Source organism: Arachis ipaensis, chromosome B3 (genome assembly GCF_059453495.1).
Source record: "Arachis ipaensis isolate K30076 ecotype BB chromosome B3, ASM5945349v1, whole genome shotgun sequence".
NCBI classification, from domain to species: domain Eukaryota; kingdom Viridiplantae; phylum Streptophyta; class Magnoliopsida; order Fabales; family Fabaceae; genus Arachis; species Arachis ipaensis.
In genome coordinates, this window is record NC_142438.1 from 23,281,717 (window position 1) to 23,304,449 (window position 22,733).

General features: G+C 28.2%; 1 protein-coding gene and 1 long non-coding RNA gene across 2 annotated transcripts; both read left to right on the forward strand.

Moving 5' to 3' along the window:
- The first annotated feature begins 1,438 nt into the window (after nt 1-1,438).
- On the forward strand, nt 1,439-1,820 carry LOC107634233 (uncharacterized). Its single transcript, XR_001618802.3, has 3 exons — nt 1,439-1,467; nt 1,557-1,623; nt 1,732-1,820. It is a non-coding gene; the product is annotated as an uncharacterized LOC107634233 (long non-coding RNA).
- Nucleotides 1,821-5,066: 3,246 nt separating this feature from the next.
- LOC107634232 ((-)-germacrene D synthase-like) lies at nt 5,067-13,599 on the forward strand. The gene is made up of 7 exons (XM_088508931.1): nt 5,067-5,255; nt 6,890-7,169; nt 7,656-8,034; nt 10,388-10,606; nt 10,692-10,830; nt 11,439-11,687; nt 13,131-13,599. Exons 1-7 carry the CDS (start codon nt 5,112-5,114, stop codon nt 13,422-13,424), a joined length of 1,704 nt encoding a protein of 567 aa, XP_088365057.1. The 5' UTR covers nt 5,067-5,111; the 3' UTR covers nt 13,425-13,599.
- Nucleotides 13,600-22,733: the final 9,134 nt, after the last annotated feature.

Consider the following 22,733-nt stretch of genomic DNA (forward strand, 5'->3'; position numbering starts at 1 on the left):
ATTTAAATATTTTGGTTAGCTTCTGGAAACGAAAGTCTATATAAGGAACCAGTTCCAGATTGCTATAGCATGTTTATATTCATTCTAGTTTAGCAGCAGTATAGTAGTAACGTGAACTTCTGCTAGTAAAACTGTAAACCATGAATGAAGAATGATCGGACTCTTCATATTGAATTTATTATATTTAGTTGCAATGAATTTGAATTATTATATTCTTTGGTTTATTTAGAAAGGTTTCCTAACAATTTAAAGAGCCCTAATCCTACTTTCTAGTTGTAATGATGCTTTCTTTCACACAGATTTGAAGAGCCCTAATCCCAACATGCTTTCTTTCATAAATTTGCTCTTATTATAATAATTGATTTTTACGCACATAGAACATTTTCAAATCTAATTTGGTATACGTATCATGATTAACTACATGAATGAATGCTAAATGTGATAGACTTTTATATATATATGGACATGTGATAAAATTAGAAAACAATTTTTTGGGTTATTATTGAACAGGAAAAAAAATTAAAAAGAAAAAATGTCAACTAATAATATTAATGATAGCAAAAAATGAAAAAATTAACACCTAACGTAAGCAATAGAAAAGAAAAAAAAAATATATTGAAAACCTGAAAAGGGAGATTTTTCAATCGTGGCAGTAGATAGAACGGTTATTGGTTCTTCCATTTGGCACCCTATAAATACCCCATTTCCTCCTCACATCAATTAACCACAACCATCACCTGAACTCTCATCTCAAACCTAACTTTTCTGTTGATAATAATCACAGGTACTATATATATCTATGTGTTTTCTTAATAAGCTTTGGGTTTTGAAATTAATATCACTAGTTAGGCTTTGTTGTTATTGTGAATTAATTAACTTTGATCATAACTTGTTGGATGCAGCTTACTAATTAAGATGATGGTGCCGGCAATGAAGAAGCAAGAAGAAGAAAATAATAGTAAGAAGTTTGTTGGAACATGCTGGAGTTCAATCTTGATGTCCAATATTAATAAGTCCATGGAAGAAGAAACATTGATGAATTCATTGAATTGCATTGTAAAACCTCCTCCTTATTATGTTGCAAAGACTAAAAAAGCCTCTCTCAATGATAAGAGTCTCTCCAGATATGCACTGAAAGCATTGGATCCGAAACCGGCTCTGATCATCTTCTCTTTTCTTCCGCTTTTTCTCAATTTCAGGTTCAAACTCAGACTCTGCCAGAACAGCATTTACTTTATAGCTGCTTATCATGGTTTGTTCATCAACATCTTGCCTTATCATGGTCTAATCTCTCTGGAGGCTGAGTTTTTTAATTGTCAGGTTGAGATGGCATATGCTTATTTAATCTTTTTGCAATCTTCTGTTATGTTTACAGGTGATTCTTGCATGGTTGAACTGTTTGCCAATAAAAGGTGATTTGATTGAGGCCAAAGTTGTTCATGATCAACTTTGTTCCATGGTTGAAAGGTAAGGAACTCAAATTTTCCTTTTTAGTTTCCTAATGTAGTCCCGCATTTACTCTTTTTGTTCTAATTCTTATTTTTGTTTACCTGTAGGTCTGACAGTGAGCTTTTGGGTCCAAACAATCAGTACCTTCCTAAAATAGTTTCAGTTTTTGCTGAGGTTAATTTTTATCAAGCATTTTCTGCTTTGATGTGCCACTGCATATTTGATTTAAATATTGATTTAATTTGATTTTCTATTTAATGTTGCCCATTTTATGCTATGTAGGTTTTGTGTGCTGGAAAGGACCTCGCAACGGAACAAACTGCTAGCCGCATGATTAATCTGCTCAGACAGCTTCAGCAAACTTTACCACCTGCAACTCTTGCTTCTAGCTAGTTTATGTTGCCCATTTTTTTGGTCATCTCTGCAGCCGCAACAACAGCTTGCATTGCAATCCATCCTTTCTTCATAGTTTCCATGGTTTTGCTTCCTTGAAGTCTATCCTTTCTTGATAGCGTCACATCTGAGTTCGCTATTAGTGTCTTGCACTGCTTGGGGACATGCTTTTTCCGGTTTGGTGGTCTCTCAATTTGTTACCCATTCTTTGCCATAAGATGGTTTCCATCATTCATTCTTGCATGGTGTTTTTATAGCAACATGGCTTCAGTTTTGAGAATACAGATTCAATCGTGATTGGAAAGGAAACTTTCTGTAGAATTGTATATTACGAGTGTTAATAGTGTCGTTTAGCCCAAAATAAGGGTAGGCAATTGTGGCGTGGGAGCTTCTATTTCTATTCCTCTTTTTGGTTTTTCTTACCATTTTGCGTAAGAATAGAGTTGTCTCGGAGAGACAGTGAGATATTGGATAATGGTGTTGAGACAGTGAGATATTGGATAATGGTAGGCATATTCCTTATTTTTTGGGGTATCTTTTTATTGAGACAGTGAGATATTGGATAATGGTGTTGAAAAATAACATCCAATTTTATAGGTATCTTGTAATGAATATTATGTTTATCTATGAATATTATGTTTATCTATGTGATTTTTTTATTTCTTTTTTTCAATTTACAGTGTGTTTGATAGAGTAAATTTAGAAAACAAATCTAAAGTATTTATTTTGCAATGGAAAAATTTAAAAAAATTCTATTTTATCTTACTGACAGATTTACAGACGGATTTTCTGTCTGTATTCAGAGTGTGGGATGATTTTCCAAGGTTCAAATTACAGACGAAAAATCTGTTGCCAATTACCGACGAAAAATCCGTCAAAAAATCTGTCTGTAATTACAGACGAAAAATCTGTCGAAAAATCCGTCTGTAATTACAGATAAAAATCCGTTGAAAAATTCGTCTGTAATTATAGACGAAAAATCTGTCTGTAATTACTGACGAAAAATCCTTCTGTAATTACAGACAGAAAATCCGTCAAAAAATCTATCTGTAATTATCGACGAAAAATCCGTTGGAAAGTTCGTCGTCTTCGGAAAATGGATGGAGAATTTACAGAGAGAACATCCGTCGATAAATGGTAAAAATCCGTCAGTAATTTTTTGACGGAAAAAATCTGTCGGTAAATAATTTCCGACGAAACTTTTATAGAGAGACAAAATCTGTCGGTAATTTCGTCGATAACCAAAAATCCGTCTGTAATAAAGACTAGATCTGTGTGTAAATCTCTCTGTATTAATCCATTTTTTAGTTATGGTAGCTTTTTCTATTGACAACAAATATATATAGGTGTAAAAAATTCTCTCTTTCTACACCGTAAAATTCACCTAACATAAATAAATAAAAAAAAAAGTAGATTAATAAGTATTTATCCACTAGTATAAAATAAAATAAAATAAATATGTAAATAATTCTTCTTCCAATCAAAATACTGCTAATTTTTTTTTATCGTTTCCAATACATTAAATGAATATAATGTGCTAAATGAAAAATAATAAAATATTCACCATGATTACCGAATCCGCATTTAAGAATTCATGGGGTAAAGTTAGTGCTAAATAATTAAATATTGTTTAATTATTTAATCAATTTTGATACGTATTTCAAATGTTTTTGATACGAAGAGTTTAAATGTTATTTAAAAGATAGTTTATATTTTTAGAATATTTTAATTTAATTTGATGTATTTTAATTTTAATTATTTAATTACTAAATTAGAACTTATGTTTGTAGGCTAAGAATTTTTTATATTTTAACCTAATAAAAGGTTATAAATACCTCACAAACTAGAATAATCGCAATATAGAATGATTTAGTGTGTGTTTGGATTACAGTTTGCAAATGAGAGTTTGTATAAAATTGATTTTGCAAACTTAATTTTGATGAAAAGTAAGTTTGTGTTAAAGTGATTTATGTTTGGCAATCTTTATATCAAAATGGATTATAGTAATATAAATGTTGTTTGGATTATACTACTCAAAATTACTTTTAGATAAAAAATTACTAAAATAGACACAAACTTAAATATTTTTTGTATATTATCTTATCATTTTAATTTAGATATTTGAATAGATCTTATTAATTAATTCTATAATAAAATTAATATTTATACACTAAAATAAAAATAATATATAAAAATTGGCAAAATATATTTTTAATTAAAACTAACAAAATATAAAGTTTAGAGAGTACTAAGAATAATAAAAAAAAATTAAATATTGATCTTGGCAGTAATTAAAATAAATTAAAAAAAAATTATAATATTTTTTATATAGTATATTTTTAGTACTCTTAATACTCTTTTTTAATATGCTATAATTTATTATTATTATTATTTATAATTAATTTTTTGTTTAATTTATTTTACCTAATAGAATCAATAAATCGTATTATAAAAAGATAATAAAAATAATACAAAAAATTGCAATTATAAAAATGTATAATATCGAATAAATAATTAATAAAAAAATAATAAATAATAGAAAAAAAAGTTCATGTAAACAAAAATAATAAAAATTTCATAAATAATATAATAACATGCATAAAGGATAAAGTTGGTAAAAGATAAATAAAGATGGAGTATTAATGGCTAAAAGCCCGTTGGTGCAGAAGCTCAAAATTGTAGCTTATTGTAAACGTGATTTTGAGAGTAGAATCACTTCTGCGTTCATGGATCAAAAGTTTGCCAAACAAAAAATTGAAGCTTTCAAGAAGGCTAAACGTGCTTCTTCTCTCGTAACGTGTTTGCCAAACACACCCTTAGAGGTTTGAAAACTCCATTTTAGTTTCGTGATAAAACCATTGTGTGGACATGAGATTGAGAAGTCCCTCTCTTGTTGCATCGGGATTCGGGAAATTGGATAAAAAGTTGAGGAATCTCTTCGATTCAATTCCAAAACTATGACGTTGATAAGTTAGGTTGAGAAGTCCCTTTTTTATTACGTCAATAAATTAGGTAAAAAGTAGAATGATTCCCTCTGTACTCAATTTCAATCTATTCTTTTTGTTTCTATTTTAATTTTAATATATCTTTTTATTCATTTTAAATCCTTATCTTCTTGTTTATTTTTTATTTCTTTATCAAATTTTAATTGCTTTACATAAACTTTTAAGCATTATATAATGAACGCAGAGAGTCCAAATAATCCTGCAAAGCAAATCAAAGATTTTCAGCATACAGAAGAAAAAAAAGAAAGAAAGAAACATTGAATCATGTCTACTAGTGGAGCTTTAACCCTTAATTATTATCTCCCCAAGCCAAATGCAAATTCTAGTTTGCATGATCATCGACGCACTTCAGCATATCACCCTAGCATTTGGAAGGACTATTTCCTTCAATATGCTTCAGAATTCAAGGTATATAAATACTCGCAATTGTAAATTACTTTAGTATTAATCATCTTCATAATTAGCAGTTGAACTCATAATAGTATTACTCTTTTATATATCTCATTAAACTACACTATGAGACTGGAGAGTAAATCTTTTTCAATATTTTTTTAAATTGTTTGGTCAAATATAATTTTTTATTATTAAATATCTTCAGTTATATACTTAAAAAATATAAGATAAGAGATCATATTTTATTAAATAATTAAAAAAAATTGAAATGATATATTTCCATGTCACTTTATTCAACTCACAACTCCAACATCTTCCAAATATCCTATAAAATAAATTGCTAACTTTCCTAAAACAGAAATCACATAATTACTATAGGTTTTCGTTAAAGATATAATGATATATACTCTTAAAAACTATTAACTTTAACTCTCAAAGAAGCTAAAAAATAGTTAATGCATGTAGATGCTACATCATTCTTTTCGGGTTTTTTTTTTTTTTTTTAATATCTCTCATCACTTCTTTTTAACAATATCTATCATTCTCATTTCTATAGAAAATTCAAAGTTAAATTATCAATTATACTTTAAGAATTTAACTAATATATATTCTAACTCTTAGAGCACATGTTAAATTTATTAATAAAAAAATATATTATAAAAAATTGTGCAAATTTTAATTTTTAATATAATTATTATACATTTATTAAAATAAAATATTTAAATTTTTTATTAATAATAATACTAATTTTTACTTTTAAAATATATATTAATTAAACCTATTTTTAATCTATTAAAATGTTTAACTACTATTTTTACCAAAAAATTGTTTAACTACTCTTCTCCCTCTTCATTAACAATTTTTTTTGGGAATATTACTTTTAGATTATATTAATTTTAAATTTGTTAATAATTATGCATTTAACTAAAGTGACAAATAAAAAATAAATAAATGAAATAAGATTCTAAGTTTTATATTACCTTAATTAGCAAAATTCATTAATTTGAGTTCATTTCGTGGACTTATATTCACTTATCATTTTAATTTCGAGATGGATCTGAGTCAGAATTTTGATGATAAAAAATATTGGATAAATAAATTATTTTTTAACTAAGTTTAATCAATTTTTTTGGTAAAATAACCATTTTTTTCTTCTTCTTATACATCTCCTCCTTCTTTAACTGATTTTTATTGTGCTAATAAATTATACTATAAAAAAATAATTTTCAGCGATATTTATTTTATTTTTAGTGACAATAAAAATAACAACTAATATATTTATTAATAATTAGACATTAAACATCATATGCTTTGTTGCTAAAAAATTTTAGCAGTAATTATATAATTATCAGTAAAAACTTTTTTAATCACTACAAAAAATATATAATTATCGCAAAAACATAAGTTTACTAAGATATATAATAGTCATTATGCTATTGTTAATAAAAATTTATCACTAAAACTGAATTTTATCGAAGTGCTATTAATTAGACGACCAACTTAAACTTAGTACCAAAATAACTTGGTCATATAGCACTATACCGATCTATGGTTGATAGCTCCTTAATTCATTGTTAAAATACGTATTATCTTAGTTGTTTGATGTAAGTGAGTACTTTGTTCTTCCACTAATAACATCACACATGCAGGAACTTGATTATAAAACTGAGCCACAAATTGATGAACTGAAGAAAGAAGTGTCCAAAATGCTTACCTCAACATCTGAGAAGCCCTTAGCAAAACTTGATTTGATTGATTCAATATGTCGTTTGGGTATCCATTATCATTTTGAATGTGAGATTGATGAAGTGATGCAACAGATTCACAAGAGTTATGTCAAAAATGGAGAGATAACTATTGAAGACAATCTTCGCTCCATTGCTTTACTCTTTAGGTTACTGCGGCAGCATGGATTTCGGGTTTCATCTAGTATACACTTCAACTTGCTTATTTATATTTCTCTTTATTAATATTCCATTTTACACTAAAATTATTATTAGAGGGAAACAGTCTTTCATTACTTGGTCACAATATATATTTCAAAAGATTTCCTTTATTTAGAATATGTAGTTTTTATTTAACTGTTAAATATATAATTTTTTGTATACTTTCTCTTATCAGTTTAAACTTTTTAAAAAAATAATATCATAATATAGTATTAGAACTTTTATGATCGAAAAATTTAAAAAACAAAAAAAAAATTAGTATAAGACAAAAAAAATTATCCAAAAAATCAAACAAACTCAAAATAAATTTTCACTTGAAAAGAAATTAGTAAATGCTAGAAATATAGCTATTTTTGTCTTCTATCAACTTAAACTTTTAAAAAATATAATATCATGGTATTAACTTTTTTTTTTTTAAATAGTTCATGGTAATGATTTTAATGTTCACTATTTTGGACTTGTTATGCAGATGTGTTCAACAAATTTAAGGATATAGATGGAAATTTTAATGAAAGCCTTACGAAAGATGTTGAAGGAATGCTAAGTTTATATGAAGCTTCATACCTAAGAATTCATAGAGAGAAGATATTAGAAGAAGCTCTTAAATTCACTTCCACTAAGCTTGAGTCCATTACTACTCATCATGAGTTGAGCCCTTTTCTTGCAGCGCAAGTTAAGCATAGTTTAAGGCAGCCTCTCCACCATGGCTTACCAAGGTGGGAGGCACGACATTATATTTCAATCTACCAACAACATCCCAATCAAAATGAAGTTTTACTCACTCTTGCTAAATTGGATTTCAATTATCTACAAAAGTTGCATAAAAAAGAAGTTGGCAACCTCACCAAGTAAGTTCTTTAACCACATATTCTTTCTAATTAACCAAAAAGGAATGTTATAGAACTAATTTTTTTTAGTTAATATTAATTAATATTTTTTAAATTATTTTATTTATCTTAAATTCTAAATCCTAAATCATAAATTTTTAATTTTAAAATTTAAATTATAAACGCTAAACTCTACATCTTTTAAGAAATGAGAACTTTTATATTTTTTTTAAAAAAATAGTTATTATTAGTTAACTAAAAGTTGGTTTTTTTTTTTTTTTTTTTTTTTTTTTTACGAAATTATGGAATATTTCCATGATTATTTAAATAATTGCTCTTTTTATTTTGGTTTTAAGTACCTTGCGTTCCTATAATTTTACTCAAAATTAAAATTATTATAATTTAAAAGTTTATAGTTATATTTTAAATCCATTTCCTGTACTTTCATCCATCCATTACAAAAATAAGAAAGAAAAAGAATAGTAGTGTATGTTGTTTTATTTTTTATCTCATAAAAAAAAAATCCTAAATATGCCCCTTTTTTGATATCTTACTATTAATCTCACTATGCCAATGTATATTATTTTAACATTAAATTAAAAAAATTTCCCTATAAGAATAATAGAAAACCAAAAAAAATACTGAATCAAACTTATAAAACCATATTTAATAATATATATTGATATATATTGTGACATTAACAGTAAAATATTAAAAAAATATTAAAGGAAACTTTAATAAAATCACAATTTAGTAACTAAAAAAAATATTAAAGAATATCTTAGTAAAAAAATATTTTAATTTTTGAAAAATATTTTGATAAAAATATAATTTAATCACTAAAAAAATAATTTGTTCAAGAATATTTTAATAAATAAAATTTAATCACAAAAATACATTTTTTGTTGAAATATATTTTTGTAAAAAATATTTTTTTTCTTAAAAGATAGGTAAACTTAATGTTAGTTAATACAAATTTTAAAATGGATTAAAGAAAAATTTTTAAATATTATAAAAAAAATATTTTTTACAAATGAAAAATAAAAAAATATTATTTTAACATATCTCAAAAAAAAAGTAAAATTTTCTCTAAAATTATATATAAACAATTTCCCCAATATATTAGGTACATTTTGTATAGGTGGGGCAAGGAATATTTATTCATGAAATGTTCTGTTGATGTTTTTGCAATGATCGATAAAATTAGGGGCTTGAGTGAAGTCTTCCAATATAAATAAATAAATATATATGAAAAGGCTTAATGGAGTTGATGATGTGTTGTCCCCAAAAAGAATCCGATAAGATTCTAATTTTAAATATATTATGAAAAGGATGAAACGCGAGGGTGTGTACTACTATACTGGCAAAAATGGAAAAAGCACCTTTAATTAAAAAGGACGTTTAATTGTTAAGGATATATTTATTTTTTTATAAAAAAATTTGGTTTTTTTAATAATTTTGATATTAATTTTTTTTCATAATTAAATCTTTTTAATGATCCTTTAGAATAATTTTCCTAAAAAAAATTTAGTTAATGAATCAGTTTACACATACAGTCAATTATATATTGTAATATAACAAAATTAATTTATTTTTATATACATTATTTAAAAATTATTTAAATATATATCTGATAAATTTGATTGAATAATTTGTGTATGTAAAATTTTTTTATATTATCAGTATTTAAAATTAAAGTTATTATAAAATTTGATTATAAACTTTTATACAATGACATAATTAAAAATTAAATGAGATTATATATACTTTATAGAATAATTAATCTTTTTAGTTTTTATTAGAGATAATTTTTAATTTGTTCTTTGAAATTTTTATCGATCATTAAAATAGTTCTTGACTTTTTTAAAAATATTCAAATTGATCTTTAAATTTATAAATTGTAAATTTCGTTCGTTCCTAATAATTTAACTATCATTAATATAGTATTGATATGAAGTATTACAGTACTAATATATTATTTTTAACAGTAAAATAATGCGACTAAGATTTTATTATGATTAGATAGGTGTCTCAAATTAATTAATTGGATATATTTTAGTTTTTGTGTACACTAATATAAAATCAATTAACTAAAATAGTCTAACTAATTAATTTAGGACACTTATTTGATTATACTGAAATTGTAGTAATATCGTCTAACTATTGAGGATATTATATTGGTATTTAAATGTTCTATATTAATATTGTATTTACGACAATTGAATTAGAGATGAATGAGATTTAAAATTTGTAAATTTAGGAATCACTGTTTTGATGCAAATTGAAAATTCAAAGACAAAATCGGATATTTTCTCGTTTTTATTATTATCATTAGTTCATTACTAATTATGTGATCTTGTTTTTGAACTTTTAGGTGGTGGGAGGAGTTAGATGTGAGTAGAAAACTACCATATGCACGGGATAGGATTGTGGAATGTTGCAGTTGGATTTTGTCTGTATATTTTGAGCCCAAATATTATCAAGCAAGAATATTACTAACACAAACAATCGCCTTGTTATCAATCATTGATGACACATATGATAATTATGGAACCATTGCTGAATTGGAGCTTTTTACTAAGGCAATTGACAGGTTGGTTGATATATATTGCTTTCTTTAATTTCCTTTCTTGAAATATCAAATTTTGAGTTATGTAACGTTTTTCAATGATTTTTAGGTGGGATGCTTGCTACTTGGATGATCTACCCGAATATATGAAAATAATTTACAGGGCTCTCTTAGGAGCTTTTGAAAAAGCCAAACAAGAAGTGGTGAAGGAAGGAAGAGGATATAGCATTGACTACGGCATAAATGAAGTAACTCTTATTTTGTCTATATTTTAAATAAATTTGAAAATAGTATATATATATAATTATTAATACAAAAATTATTTAAAATACTTTACATAGTTAAAAATTAGTATTTTTAATCGTAGCAATATTATGAGAATATAAATCTTTTAAAATTATGTTAGTTTGTTTTGACATTATAGATTATAACAAAAAATATTTATATAATCAAATTACTTTTATAAAATGTTATAAGAGACAAAAGTTTCTCTCGTTTAAAAAGATCAGAGTCTCCATAAATAAAAAAAAATAAATAATAATATTTTTAGTTATTATTTTCATATTAAAAAATTTAATTTTTTACTAATAATTAATTTTAGCATTCATTATCTAAAGTTTAAAAAAATACCTGCGTATATACTTTTATAATATTTTTAAATAGAAGAGAGATGGGTTGGATTTTAATAACAACCATGTTAGGTGTATATCAAAATAAGTTATTAGTGTAGAATATACAATAAAAATGAGTTAAACTATATAATATATAATAGCTAATTTTAGTGTTTTAATGTGTAAATCATATTTTTGTTTTAATAAATATAACCTTGTTGACATATGCATTTTATTGATGGCAGTTTAAGAAAACAGTGAAAGCTTACTTGACTGAAGCCAAATGGTTCAACAGTAACTATGTTGCAAAAACAGAGGAGTATCTCCAGACTTGTACTCGATCAACCACATACCCATTACTCACAACAACTTGTTTTATTGGCATGGGAGACATGGCTAGCGAGGACGTCTTCAAATGGGTCACTAATGAACCCAAAATTGTTACAGCTTCTGCAATTGTTTGCAGGCTCATGGATGATATCGTCTCCAATGAGGTACACAACACATGCATCATATAAATTTTTCAATGATCGAGTCCCCTTTTCAAAACTAATTCTAAATAGAATATTTTATTCTTAAAATAAACTCACAAAATTAGAGAAATAAACTCAAAACGTGAAACATAAATTGTAAAATTGTATTATACAAATGGTTAGAATTAATTAACTCATTTAAAATCTAATATTAAAAATTTTAGGAGTTAAAAGTTAAAGCAAAATTTTAACTAGCATATCTAAAATATCTAAATAAAAAAAGAAATAATATTTGTACTATTTTTTGTGTATCTTTCTTTTTTACATTTTTTATGGTATAAAAGACAATTTTATTTTTTATTTTCTCTCATTTCTTATCCAAAGGGAGTGTCACAAAGGTAGTAAATATAACATTAGTCAAATAAACAACTCTACTATAACCAAAAAAAAAATTTATTGCTTTTTATTATTTTTTTCACTTAGCCTAAATAGAAAAAATATAACCATACTACATAGTATATATATATATATATATATATATATATATATATATATATATATATATATATATATATATATATATATATATAAAAAATCAGTAGTTCGTATAGAATATCTCGTGATTGATTTAGTGGTTAGGGTATAAATAACTTTCTTTAAAAAAAATATAATATCTTTAAAAAAGTCAATTTATAGAAAAAATTTAAAGATAAATGGTACTTTTAATATTGTGTTTAATTTACTAAAAAAATTAAACAAATAATATTTAATAAATTTTAAATATTTTATTTTTTATTTTTAAAAATAAATTAGACAACTTAGACATCACAATAAAAATACAAATACAGTAGAATTCACCAAGTTTAAAAATGGGTCAGCCATGAAAAAAATAAATAAATAAATAAATAAAAGATAGAGAAATAGTTTGAGTATGACAGAGTAGCGTGTTTGTCATGCCGACCTATTTTGAGTATGAAATAGTAGATTAATAGTCATTTCACTAACGTTTTTCTTATTCTTTTGTCACGTATAAAAAATAAAAATGATGAAAAACTACAGAGAACAAACTTGTAATTAATTAATATTGGCTAAACTTTTTTTATTGCAACATTACTTTTTAGCTATTACATTTTAAAAAGTTTATTTAGAGCTTGGATTTAAACTTTAAAATTTAAGGTTTATAATTTATAATTTTAGATTTAGAGTTTAGAATAAAAAATAATTTAAAAAAAATTAATTAATATTGACTAAAAAATAATTAGTTTCCTAATTGAATTAAAAAATTATTTTTAAGAATAAGTATAACTAACTGACCCATTTTTAGAGTTTAAAATTTAAATTTTAATATTTATTATTTAAGATTTAAGATAAAAAATATATTTAAAATAGTTAGCTAATGTTAATTAAAAAGATTGATTTTTAAGCTGAATTGTTGTTTGAAATAAATGATATGTTGTTGAGCAGTTTGAACAGAAAAGAGGACATGTTGCCTCATTTCTAGAGTGCTATATGAAGGAATATGACGTGTCAAGAGAAGAAGCCATTAAAGAAGCAGAGAAGAGAGTTAGTGATGCTTGGAAGGATATACATGAAGAATGTCTTATGCCAACCAAAGTTCCAATGATATTTCTGATCCGTTCTCTCAACATGACACGATTTATAAGCGTCATGTACAAAAATCAAGATAATTACACTCATGCCGAAGGAATAATGAAGAAATACATTGAGGATTTGCTTATAGATCCTGTTCCAATATAAGAATAATTATCCTTGTTTTTTCTTGCATTGTATGTGGTTTGTTGTCTTTAAATAAAGAGAGCATGATATGGGACATGTTCATGTTGTTTGCTTAGTCATTCTGACAAGTTGGGTAACTAGCTAGTTTGATGTAACATATGTTCTTAATTAAATAAATACATTGTGTTTGAATCAATTCTGAAAGTAATTAACTTAGAAATAATAATTGCTAACTTAGACTTGTGATACTGAAAGGTTCGTGAAGCAGAGTGATTGAGAGAAACGAATTCCGATAGAATATAAGAATTTGGTATACTCTTATCTCCATCATCCTTCCTCAGAGTTAAGGACATTATATTCTAGGCGTGACTTTGAGTTTGTACTTAAACTTATTATAATCTACCACTTGATCAATTCTCAAGATATGAATAACATACATATTATATGCATGTTTGGGCGTCATTATTTTATTAAAAAAAAAAGATTTTTTTTAATGAAAAAAGATTTTTTTTATTTTTTAACGTGTTTGGCAAATTTCTAGTAGTAAAAGTAAAAGTACTAGTAAAATAAAAAAAAGATCTTTTTTGAAAAGCTGTAATTTACATCTTTTTTTAAAAGATCTTTTTTCTTAAAAAAAAAAGATGTTTTTCATGTAATAAATAAATAAAAAGTACTTTTATATTGTTATACCCAAACATAATTGATTGATAAAAAGACTTTTTTATATGAGATATCCAAACATAAAATTACTTTTACTTCTCTATAAGATCTTTTAAAAAAAAATAACTCAAAAAAAGATCTTTTCTTAAAAGCTCACCCAAATAAGCCCTATATTGAGGAACTTGTTTTTGGACAAAGTGTAAGTCCAAGTTAAAATGTTTAGTTCAACTACGAAGAATCAGGTTGGCAAAGAGCTGAACTGTATTTAATTTGTCACACTAGATAGTTACTGTACTAGAGTGCTGAAAATGAAGTTCAAATATAAGATAAAATAATATCAGTGGTGACAGCAACTAAATTTCATTACATGCGTTATTTTCTATCAAGTTCTTTAACATATGTTAAAATATGGTTTTTAGAGAAATATTATATTTTCGGTAATGTTAGAAAGACAAAAAAATAATCAAAATTTATCTTATTTAATATTTATTAATTATTATAACAATTAATACATATTAAATGTAATAATTAATAAATATTAAATAAAACAAATAATTTTAACTGTTTTTTACAAAATTTTTTTGTTACCAAATTTTTGGTATCTGAACAAAAATTAAAAAAAAAACTAAAAAAGCAAAAGAAAGATATATAAGAAATTTCTATATTTCAAGCAACATCTAGATCTTGAAAAAGAGCTTTAACAATGTTATTAGGAGGATCAAATCACTCAACGTACTTGTTCTGACTCTAAACTCCAAGCTTTGCTATCAGATCGGTCACATTATTCCCTTCTCGAAGAACTAAGCTAAAATGAATCTCCTACAAGCATTTCATGAATACGCAACACCAGATCCCCATCTTTCTGTCTTCTAAAGCAGGCTCATTTTGAGCAGCAATGAATGCTTCCCTTGAATCTGTTTTGCACACAATCTTTTTTAACCCACACTCTCACGCTAAAACTATCTCTCTCCATATTGCAAAGAGTTCGAATCTTTTGATACTCCAAATTAAAATTCTTCCCAAACAACCTTTTATCCAAACTCTTTCATTATATCTAATCATACACCCAAAATTTGGTTTTTGAGTTTCCAAAAAAAAATGCTAGCCTCACAGTTTACTTTTAAAAAATCAAGCTGAGGAAGTTCCCAATTCACATTTTTTAACAAAGATAGCTGACGAGGTTGGAATCGAGCCTGTTTTAACTCCATCTTCCATCTTCTAGTCAAGATTACCACTTTATGTTGCATCCAAACTTCATATTATTAAAAAGATTTCTTGATTACGATGCCTCTAGATCCACCAAATGCCAGAAAAAAATAGGTTTTTTGTTCCAAATAGCAGCTCGCATCAAAGAAAATATATTTCTACCGACTTGAAGAATTGATGGATTCATCCAAATGTCTTGTGCTTGTTGACAACGTAGCAAGCAATGCATCGCCGATTCTGTCTCTTCGCCACATCGAGGGCACATGTTCAACTCAGAGAGTCTATGGCGGTGTCGGAAAGCCTCCGTTGGTAGAGAATCATGAATGGCCGGGAGTTTTGCTTTCTCCAGGACGTTTTCCCGCCACATTCATTTTTCACTTCGCCCCTCATTCCACTGAATTCTCCTCTTCAGTAACCATGTATATCCCTCATTGGTTGAATAACCTTTACTAATATTTGCTGTCTAAATCCATCCAGGTTCAACTGTGCGTTGCCAAAATCAATTAGAAGACTGCATCATGTGGAGAACTAACTCTGATAAGGGTGTTGTACTTCACTCCAAACATCAACCATACTCACTCCAAACATCCCTAATAGTCAATTGAGTATCGGAGATATGGACAAAAGGGATATAATACAGATTTTGTCTCCTGGATGTCAAACATCAAACCATAATACTACACAAGCATAATTTACTTCTTAAAGATATTTTCACCGTAATGCATCGCTCTATGATACTGATCATTTTGCAATGATTAATTGAGATAGCGGATAAAAATCAAATACCACCTCTTTGACTTTGCGCTTCAGAGAAGGCTACTGCTGAATAACCCAAACTACTCCAAAAGTTTTTAGTTTATCAAAAATAATATATGTTTCCAACAAACAGATAAAAGATGGATGATATTTGCGGACAAGCTCTTTACAATAAATACGAACCATCTTATTAGAGGCTCCTCTAATATTCCAAGCCAAAATATTAAAATCACAACTATCCATAAAAAATAAATATGAATAATAAAGATGAGGATAAAGTATACCAACATCATGGTTTGAAATGGGCCACCTATTAAAATTATACCACTACCGCCACCTCCCCCTACCGTCGGGAGGCCTTTGTTCCAACTTCATTATATTCTCAATATCAGTAGGTGAATTTTGGAGGAAATTAGGCCTTATGCATTTTCCATTAGAAGTGAAATTCGGGATCTTTACATTAGCTCTCAACACCTCATGATGACCATATGCTCCATTTAAATATTGATGCCTCCCTTTCTCAAAAAAGTCAAAGCCTTATTCCTTTGATTCAAACTATACGTTGCCAACTCATTCCTTATTTTTGGCCCACCATGAATTGCAAACTCTTTTGTAACATTGGGATTGTATGCTTTTAACCGAGAACTCTCCCCTTTATCCCCTTGAACACCAATCTGATCTTTTTTTTTCTTTTTTTCTATTCATTTGGACTCACTCCTCTTTTGTATGATTGTCTTGCTTGATCTCATCACTCCCATGCAACGTCTCATGCAAGAAATCCTCATCTTTCTTATTGGGTTGATTAACAACTTGTTCCTTTCCAAATTCAAACAAGGTTTTTGAATTTTGAATTTGAACCGTGTCCTCTTTACCCTCTGAAACTTTCACCGTTTGCGTCGGCAGTGCTACCTCTTCACTTAGCATTTCATCATTGGTCGATTGCACCACAGTTTGTGCTACCTGTTCTTTTGTACAAGCTGCTCTCTCGTACCCAAAACACCTGCACTGTTCGCATACTAATTCTAAGTTCTCATGTTGTGCCTGGTATTTGTGTCCGTCAATGATTATGTCTATCACCACCGGGCATTGGCAGTCCCACGTTAATCTGCACGTAAACTCTGGCAAATTTTCTACATTCCACCTCCTTTATTGTCATATCTATCTTCATGGGTGTGTCAATGGCCGCATCAATTCTTTTCATTGTTCTTTCTTGATAGTACCATATATTCAACCCTGCAATGCACACTCACACAAGAGTTGATCCAAAAAATTCCTCAGAAGGACAAAAGTCAGATGTCCAAGGCTTGACCGCCAGATAGTGCCATCCTAACCTCCACGGACACCCAGGAGGATCCTATCTCTATTCTCCATGAGATCACATTTCACAAGAAAATATCCATAGCCAACATCCATACCCTCATAACCGCCGAGCACTCGCCAAATGCTTCTGAGACGATGAACCATGGTCATATAACTCACATGCTTTCCAAGCACTTTAATAACAATGGAACTCTCATACGGTGCAGATAAAACTCGCCTTGCCTCTTTCGAGAACGTTATGGTCGATGGGTTTGGATCCCCTTACTTACCCGTCACAATGACTAGACTACCACCATCCAGTGAATCACCAACTACAAAAGGTTTAGGATTAGATACGCCAACTACTCTATCCCTAAAGGAGATTCTCATCCCTTTGGAACCCACCATACCACCAGATACACCCCCTCTCACACTCTCCCCTTTGTTACTTCTGCCAGCGGAGCCGGTTGTCTCTTCATGTGTTTCCACTCTCATCACGGTCGCTCTCATCTCCGCTCACCCCTTTGTCACTCATAGCTCTCCTTTTCTCTTTTTGTTTACCAAATATTTCCGTTATACTTTTTATAATTACACGATATTTAGTTTTAAATGATGTTTTACTTGTGTACCAATAGATATATAATTATGGTGTCATTTTTTGGGGGCAACCGAATTTATTGCTTTGTTGACCGTGTTTATAATTCTATTAAGCTGCAGTAAATGCATTAATTCAACCGGGTAAATTTATTAATATACTATATTTTTTATTCCTTCCAAGAATCCTATACAATCCCTTTTTTTAATATGAAAAATATTAAAATTTTTGTTGAAAATGAGATTATTTGATGTAATTACAGGTGGGTGGATTTTGCAGTTAGAAAATTAACACGCAGGATGCATGTTGAATACGTGTCAATATTCTGGCCAAACGCAGGATACGTGTTGGACATATTTTCTGTATATCCACAATATTGTAATACACTTTAAATATCAATATTTAACTAAAATACTATCTTTATCTCCATATTAAAAATAATTGAAACTTTAATTGAGTGACTAAATATGATATTTTTTAAAATATTATATCCGAATTTAAATATTGACAATAATTAAATAATAAATAGAACTCTTAAATATAATAACTGTTTGTAACCGAAGAGAGATAAAAAATGAAATTACTATCTCACCTGGCCTTTATTTTATCATCAAATTTCCAAACCATGTACACAATTAAAATAAAGAAAAGTATAGAAAAATAACTCTTCTATAAATTAATATAGACCAATTCTATTATAATTTAAATTTTATAAATAAATAAAAATTTAAAAATTAAAATCCAAAATTTAAAAAAAAAATTCTGTCTACATTTATCTTAATCACATTTATAGTACATAATAAAAACAATCTATAAAAAATCTAATCCCTTTTCATTCACTTGAAAACAGTCAAATCTCTCCCTTTACAAACCCGCCGTCTCTACGCAGTTTTCAGCGCCGCCGCCTATCGACCACCCGCCGCATCTTTCGTCGCGCTACGCGACCTCTTCCTCACGTCCCGCCGCCATCCTTTTTCATTGGACATAGCCGCCTCCACCGCTGTGGGATCATAATCCCAACGCATATGCACCGTCAAATACCATCGCGGCCTCCATTTGTCGCGCCAGACAGTGCATAATCTGTACCCCACGCCTCTCCATCCGTCGCGATGCAGCCACCACCAGGTCCCCATTCGCGACGCGCGATCAACTACTCCGATTCATGACGACTCCTCCACTTGCGATGTGTGGCCTCCGTGGCTTCCTCCTCGCAACGCGCCACCGCGAGTCCCCCACCGTCTACGCAATGCCGTGAAAGACGTCATCGCCGGCCACCCTGCGACTCTTCTCCTTCTCTTCCTATTTGGTTTTGAATGATTCTTTTTAACTAGTTTCTTATGTTTCTTTTTCCTAAATTTTGGATGATTCTTTTTATTAGTTTTGGATATTCTTTTTTCTATGTTTTGTATGTTTTTCTTAGAATATGGATGATTCTTTTTATTAGTTTTGGATGATTTTTTTCCTATGTTTTACATATTTTTTTTTTCTTAGAATTTGGATAATTCTTTATCTTATTTTTTTTTTTAGAATTTCGAAATTTTTTTTAAAGAGATTAAAATTTACATAATAAATGATAAAAGGTGAATTAAAATAAAAATAGATAATTAATAATTATTAATTTGTATCTTTTAAAAAATAAAATTTAAATAATTATTAATTAATAACAATTAATTAGTATAAAATACAATTTAAAAATATTTATTGGCTTGTTGGCTAAATCCATGATTCTCTAGCGAGATTATTGTTAGCATAATATGATTACCAAGACGCAATGCTTAACCATTTTTATCTCTATTTAATCACACCAATAAGTAACGTACAACCACTAGAGACGTGGCCTCTAATTATTATTTATATTTATGCTTTATCTAATAATGCAAATTTTCGTAATACAATTTTATGACATATATCACGAATCTCAAAAAGCTTAAACTGAAAAAAGAAACTAATATTAATAGTTATATTATTAATATTTTTTCTTAAATAAAAATTTTATTTAGAATTTACTAAGTATAAAATTATTAATTTTTTGCTAATAAATTATAATTCAAATAGTATAGTCTTTTTTACAAAAAAAAATTATTGATTTTTCGGATATAAAATTATTCATCTAAAAAATTTAAATTAATAAAAAAAATAATATTAATAGTTATATCTCTAACCTAATGTATTTCAATAAAGCTTCTATGATGAGAAAAGTATTTTTAGGTAGGGCTGCGCATGGATCGAAAAATATCCCAAAAAATATCCGCAGTAATTATCTGTATTCAAGCCATCGGATCGGATCAGATCCAATTCGCACTATGATAGAATCGGATTGTATTCAAGCCATCGGATCGGATCAGATCCAATTCGCACTATGATAGAATCGGATTGCAGATTTGGCAGTGATATCTGCGGATCCGATCTGCAAATTCACAAATCCGCATATTTCTTATAAATAGCATAGTTTAAGAAAGTAAACCCTAATGTGATATGAATTTTAGTGTGCTATTTTATGAATTTTATGATATCTTATTTTTAATTTTTTATGTTGCACTTCAACCTAAAATAATTAAACTTAAATCTTGTGTTATTATTTTGTTTTTGTTATTCAAGAGAACTTTTATTGATAATATTTTAGAAGTAAATAGGCTTAAACAGATGAAAAATGAATTTTCTAAATTTTTTTTGTAAAAACAGCCTAACATAATTTAAAATAATTTTTTTGAATTATACGAATATACCCGATATCAGGTATCTAATCTGATTCGATCCGATATCCGATATTATGCGGATCGGATCAGATCTGACCTGAAAAAAAGCGGATATCATATCCGATCCGATGAGTATAATGTAAATTGAATAAAATTTTAGACTATATCCAATCTGATCAAATCCGAATCCAGCACTATTTTTAGGATCTCGAAGGAGCAGGTACTTTATAGAATTTTAAAAAATTTAGTGGCAATTTATCATAAACTTTCATGTAACGCTGACGACCTGACGTGGTCTGTTGATGACCCATTTAAGCTTTCAATATATTTGAAAAATTTTGTTTCTCTTTTTGGACAGAGCCCAACAAACAGACCCACCCTTAATACCCTATCCGTACCCATCTGATCACCCTCCCCACCCGCTACCTAATCGTGGCGACCTCGACTTTGTGCTGCTCCATGCCTCCATGGGTTCCTCTGAGAAGGAGAGACCTCTGACCGTCTTTGTCTACCGCTGCTGGGATCGTGATTTTCGTCGCCTCCATCGCGCCTGAGCCACTTTGTTGATCTCCACCGTGTGAACTATCTATTTGTTGCTGTTCAGAACCAGTTACTCGGTGTCGTGGTCTCACTCTTCTTTCCGGCGGATGGATCTCGACGGCTCCGCTCTCGGTGCTCACCGTTCTTCTTGGCAAGTGGCAACTGTGTCACGGTTCCTGTGTCAACCGGACTTCCCGGACAATTTGAGGCCGAAACCCAACCTTTTCTTATGATCCGTGGTGGCGCCAGTTCTTCCGATCGGCGCTTGGCTTCGTGCTGCTTCTCTCCACACCCAGCCGTGACTCTGGTTTCTCAATTCCTCTATGGTCCGGCGTAGCCGCGTAGTTGTCCGCTCCTCTCCCATTAATGTTGGCCTTTGCCATTCATATAAAACCAAATTCAGCCCAGCCCAATATCTTCGTGGAAGTCCAACAAAAACACCTGTTTCAGCCAACGTGATGTGCAACTAAGAGCCAAGTCATCAATACTTACTTACCAAAAAAAAAAAAAAGTCATCAATACTTTATTTAATAGGGTTATACACTTTGTGTGCCTCTGCAGTACCCGAGGGATTAGTCATTGGGTTTTCGGCTTGATGGATACCCTGGTGCAAACAAAAAAAATACACTTATACTAGGTAATCAATAATTTTTTTTAACAACATGAATAATCACCAATCAAATTAAAATATACTACATCTCCAAATTATTCACTTAAATCTTAATATTAGAATAACTATTTGCACATCTAGTAAAATAAATATTTAATATATTAATTGTTCATATTGTTTAGTATTTTTATTGTCTATCTATATTTTTTTTTGACAAAATCTCTTATACAAAGCTGTCAGGTACGAATTGCAGGAGAACCTAAGCGTATTCTCAAAGGGTCCTTACAGGACCAGAATTAAATTTTCCCACCATAGACGATTCCGTATTTTTCAAATATAATTCAGCATATTATTCTTTCCAAATAAAAAGAATATTTATATTTGGGATTGGATTGGAGGTAAATAAGACTAAAGACTATAAAGATACATATAGGGAAATACAATCTCACTTTTGGGTGCAAATAAATAGGAATGAAGTGCTACTTTACATATGGTTATATTCTTAGACTCCCGCATGCAAGCTAAAATTCTCAAAATAAAGTTGGGCCTTATTCGTTAAAGTGTCTTCTCAAAAAAGAAGTAATTAAGGCCCTCCAAGGATTAGTCTAATGGCGGCATCTATATTATTTTATGTTTGATTTTAAGAATAAGATAAAACAAGATATTACAAATAAGAGATAAAAACTAAAAATATAAAAATTAATATTTTTATATTTTATTTAATAATAAATTAAAATAAATGATAAAAGTTTAATTTAATTTTTTTTATTAAAAAAATATGATAATAAAAAATATAATTATAAAAAATTGATGTAAATAATAAAAAAAATAAATAATAAATTATATCTCTTTTATTAGTATTTCTGTATTTTTTCTGTTAAAATGAACACAAAATATATTAATTTAGTATTTTTGAACATAATATTTTTATTCATATCTCATTTATTAATACAATTTTGTGTCTCTAT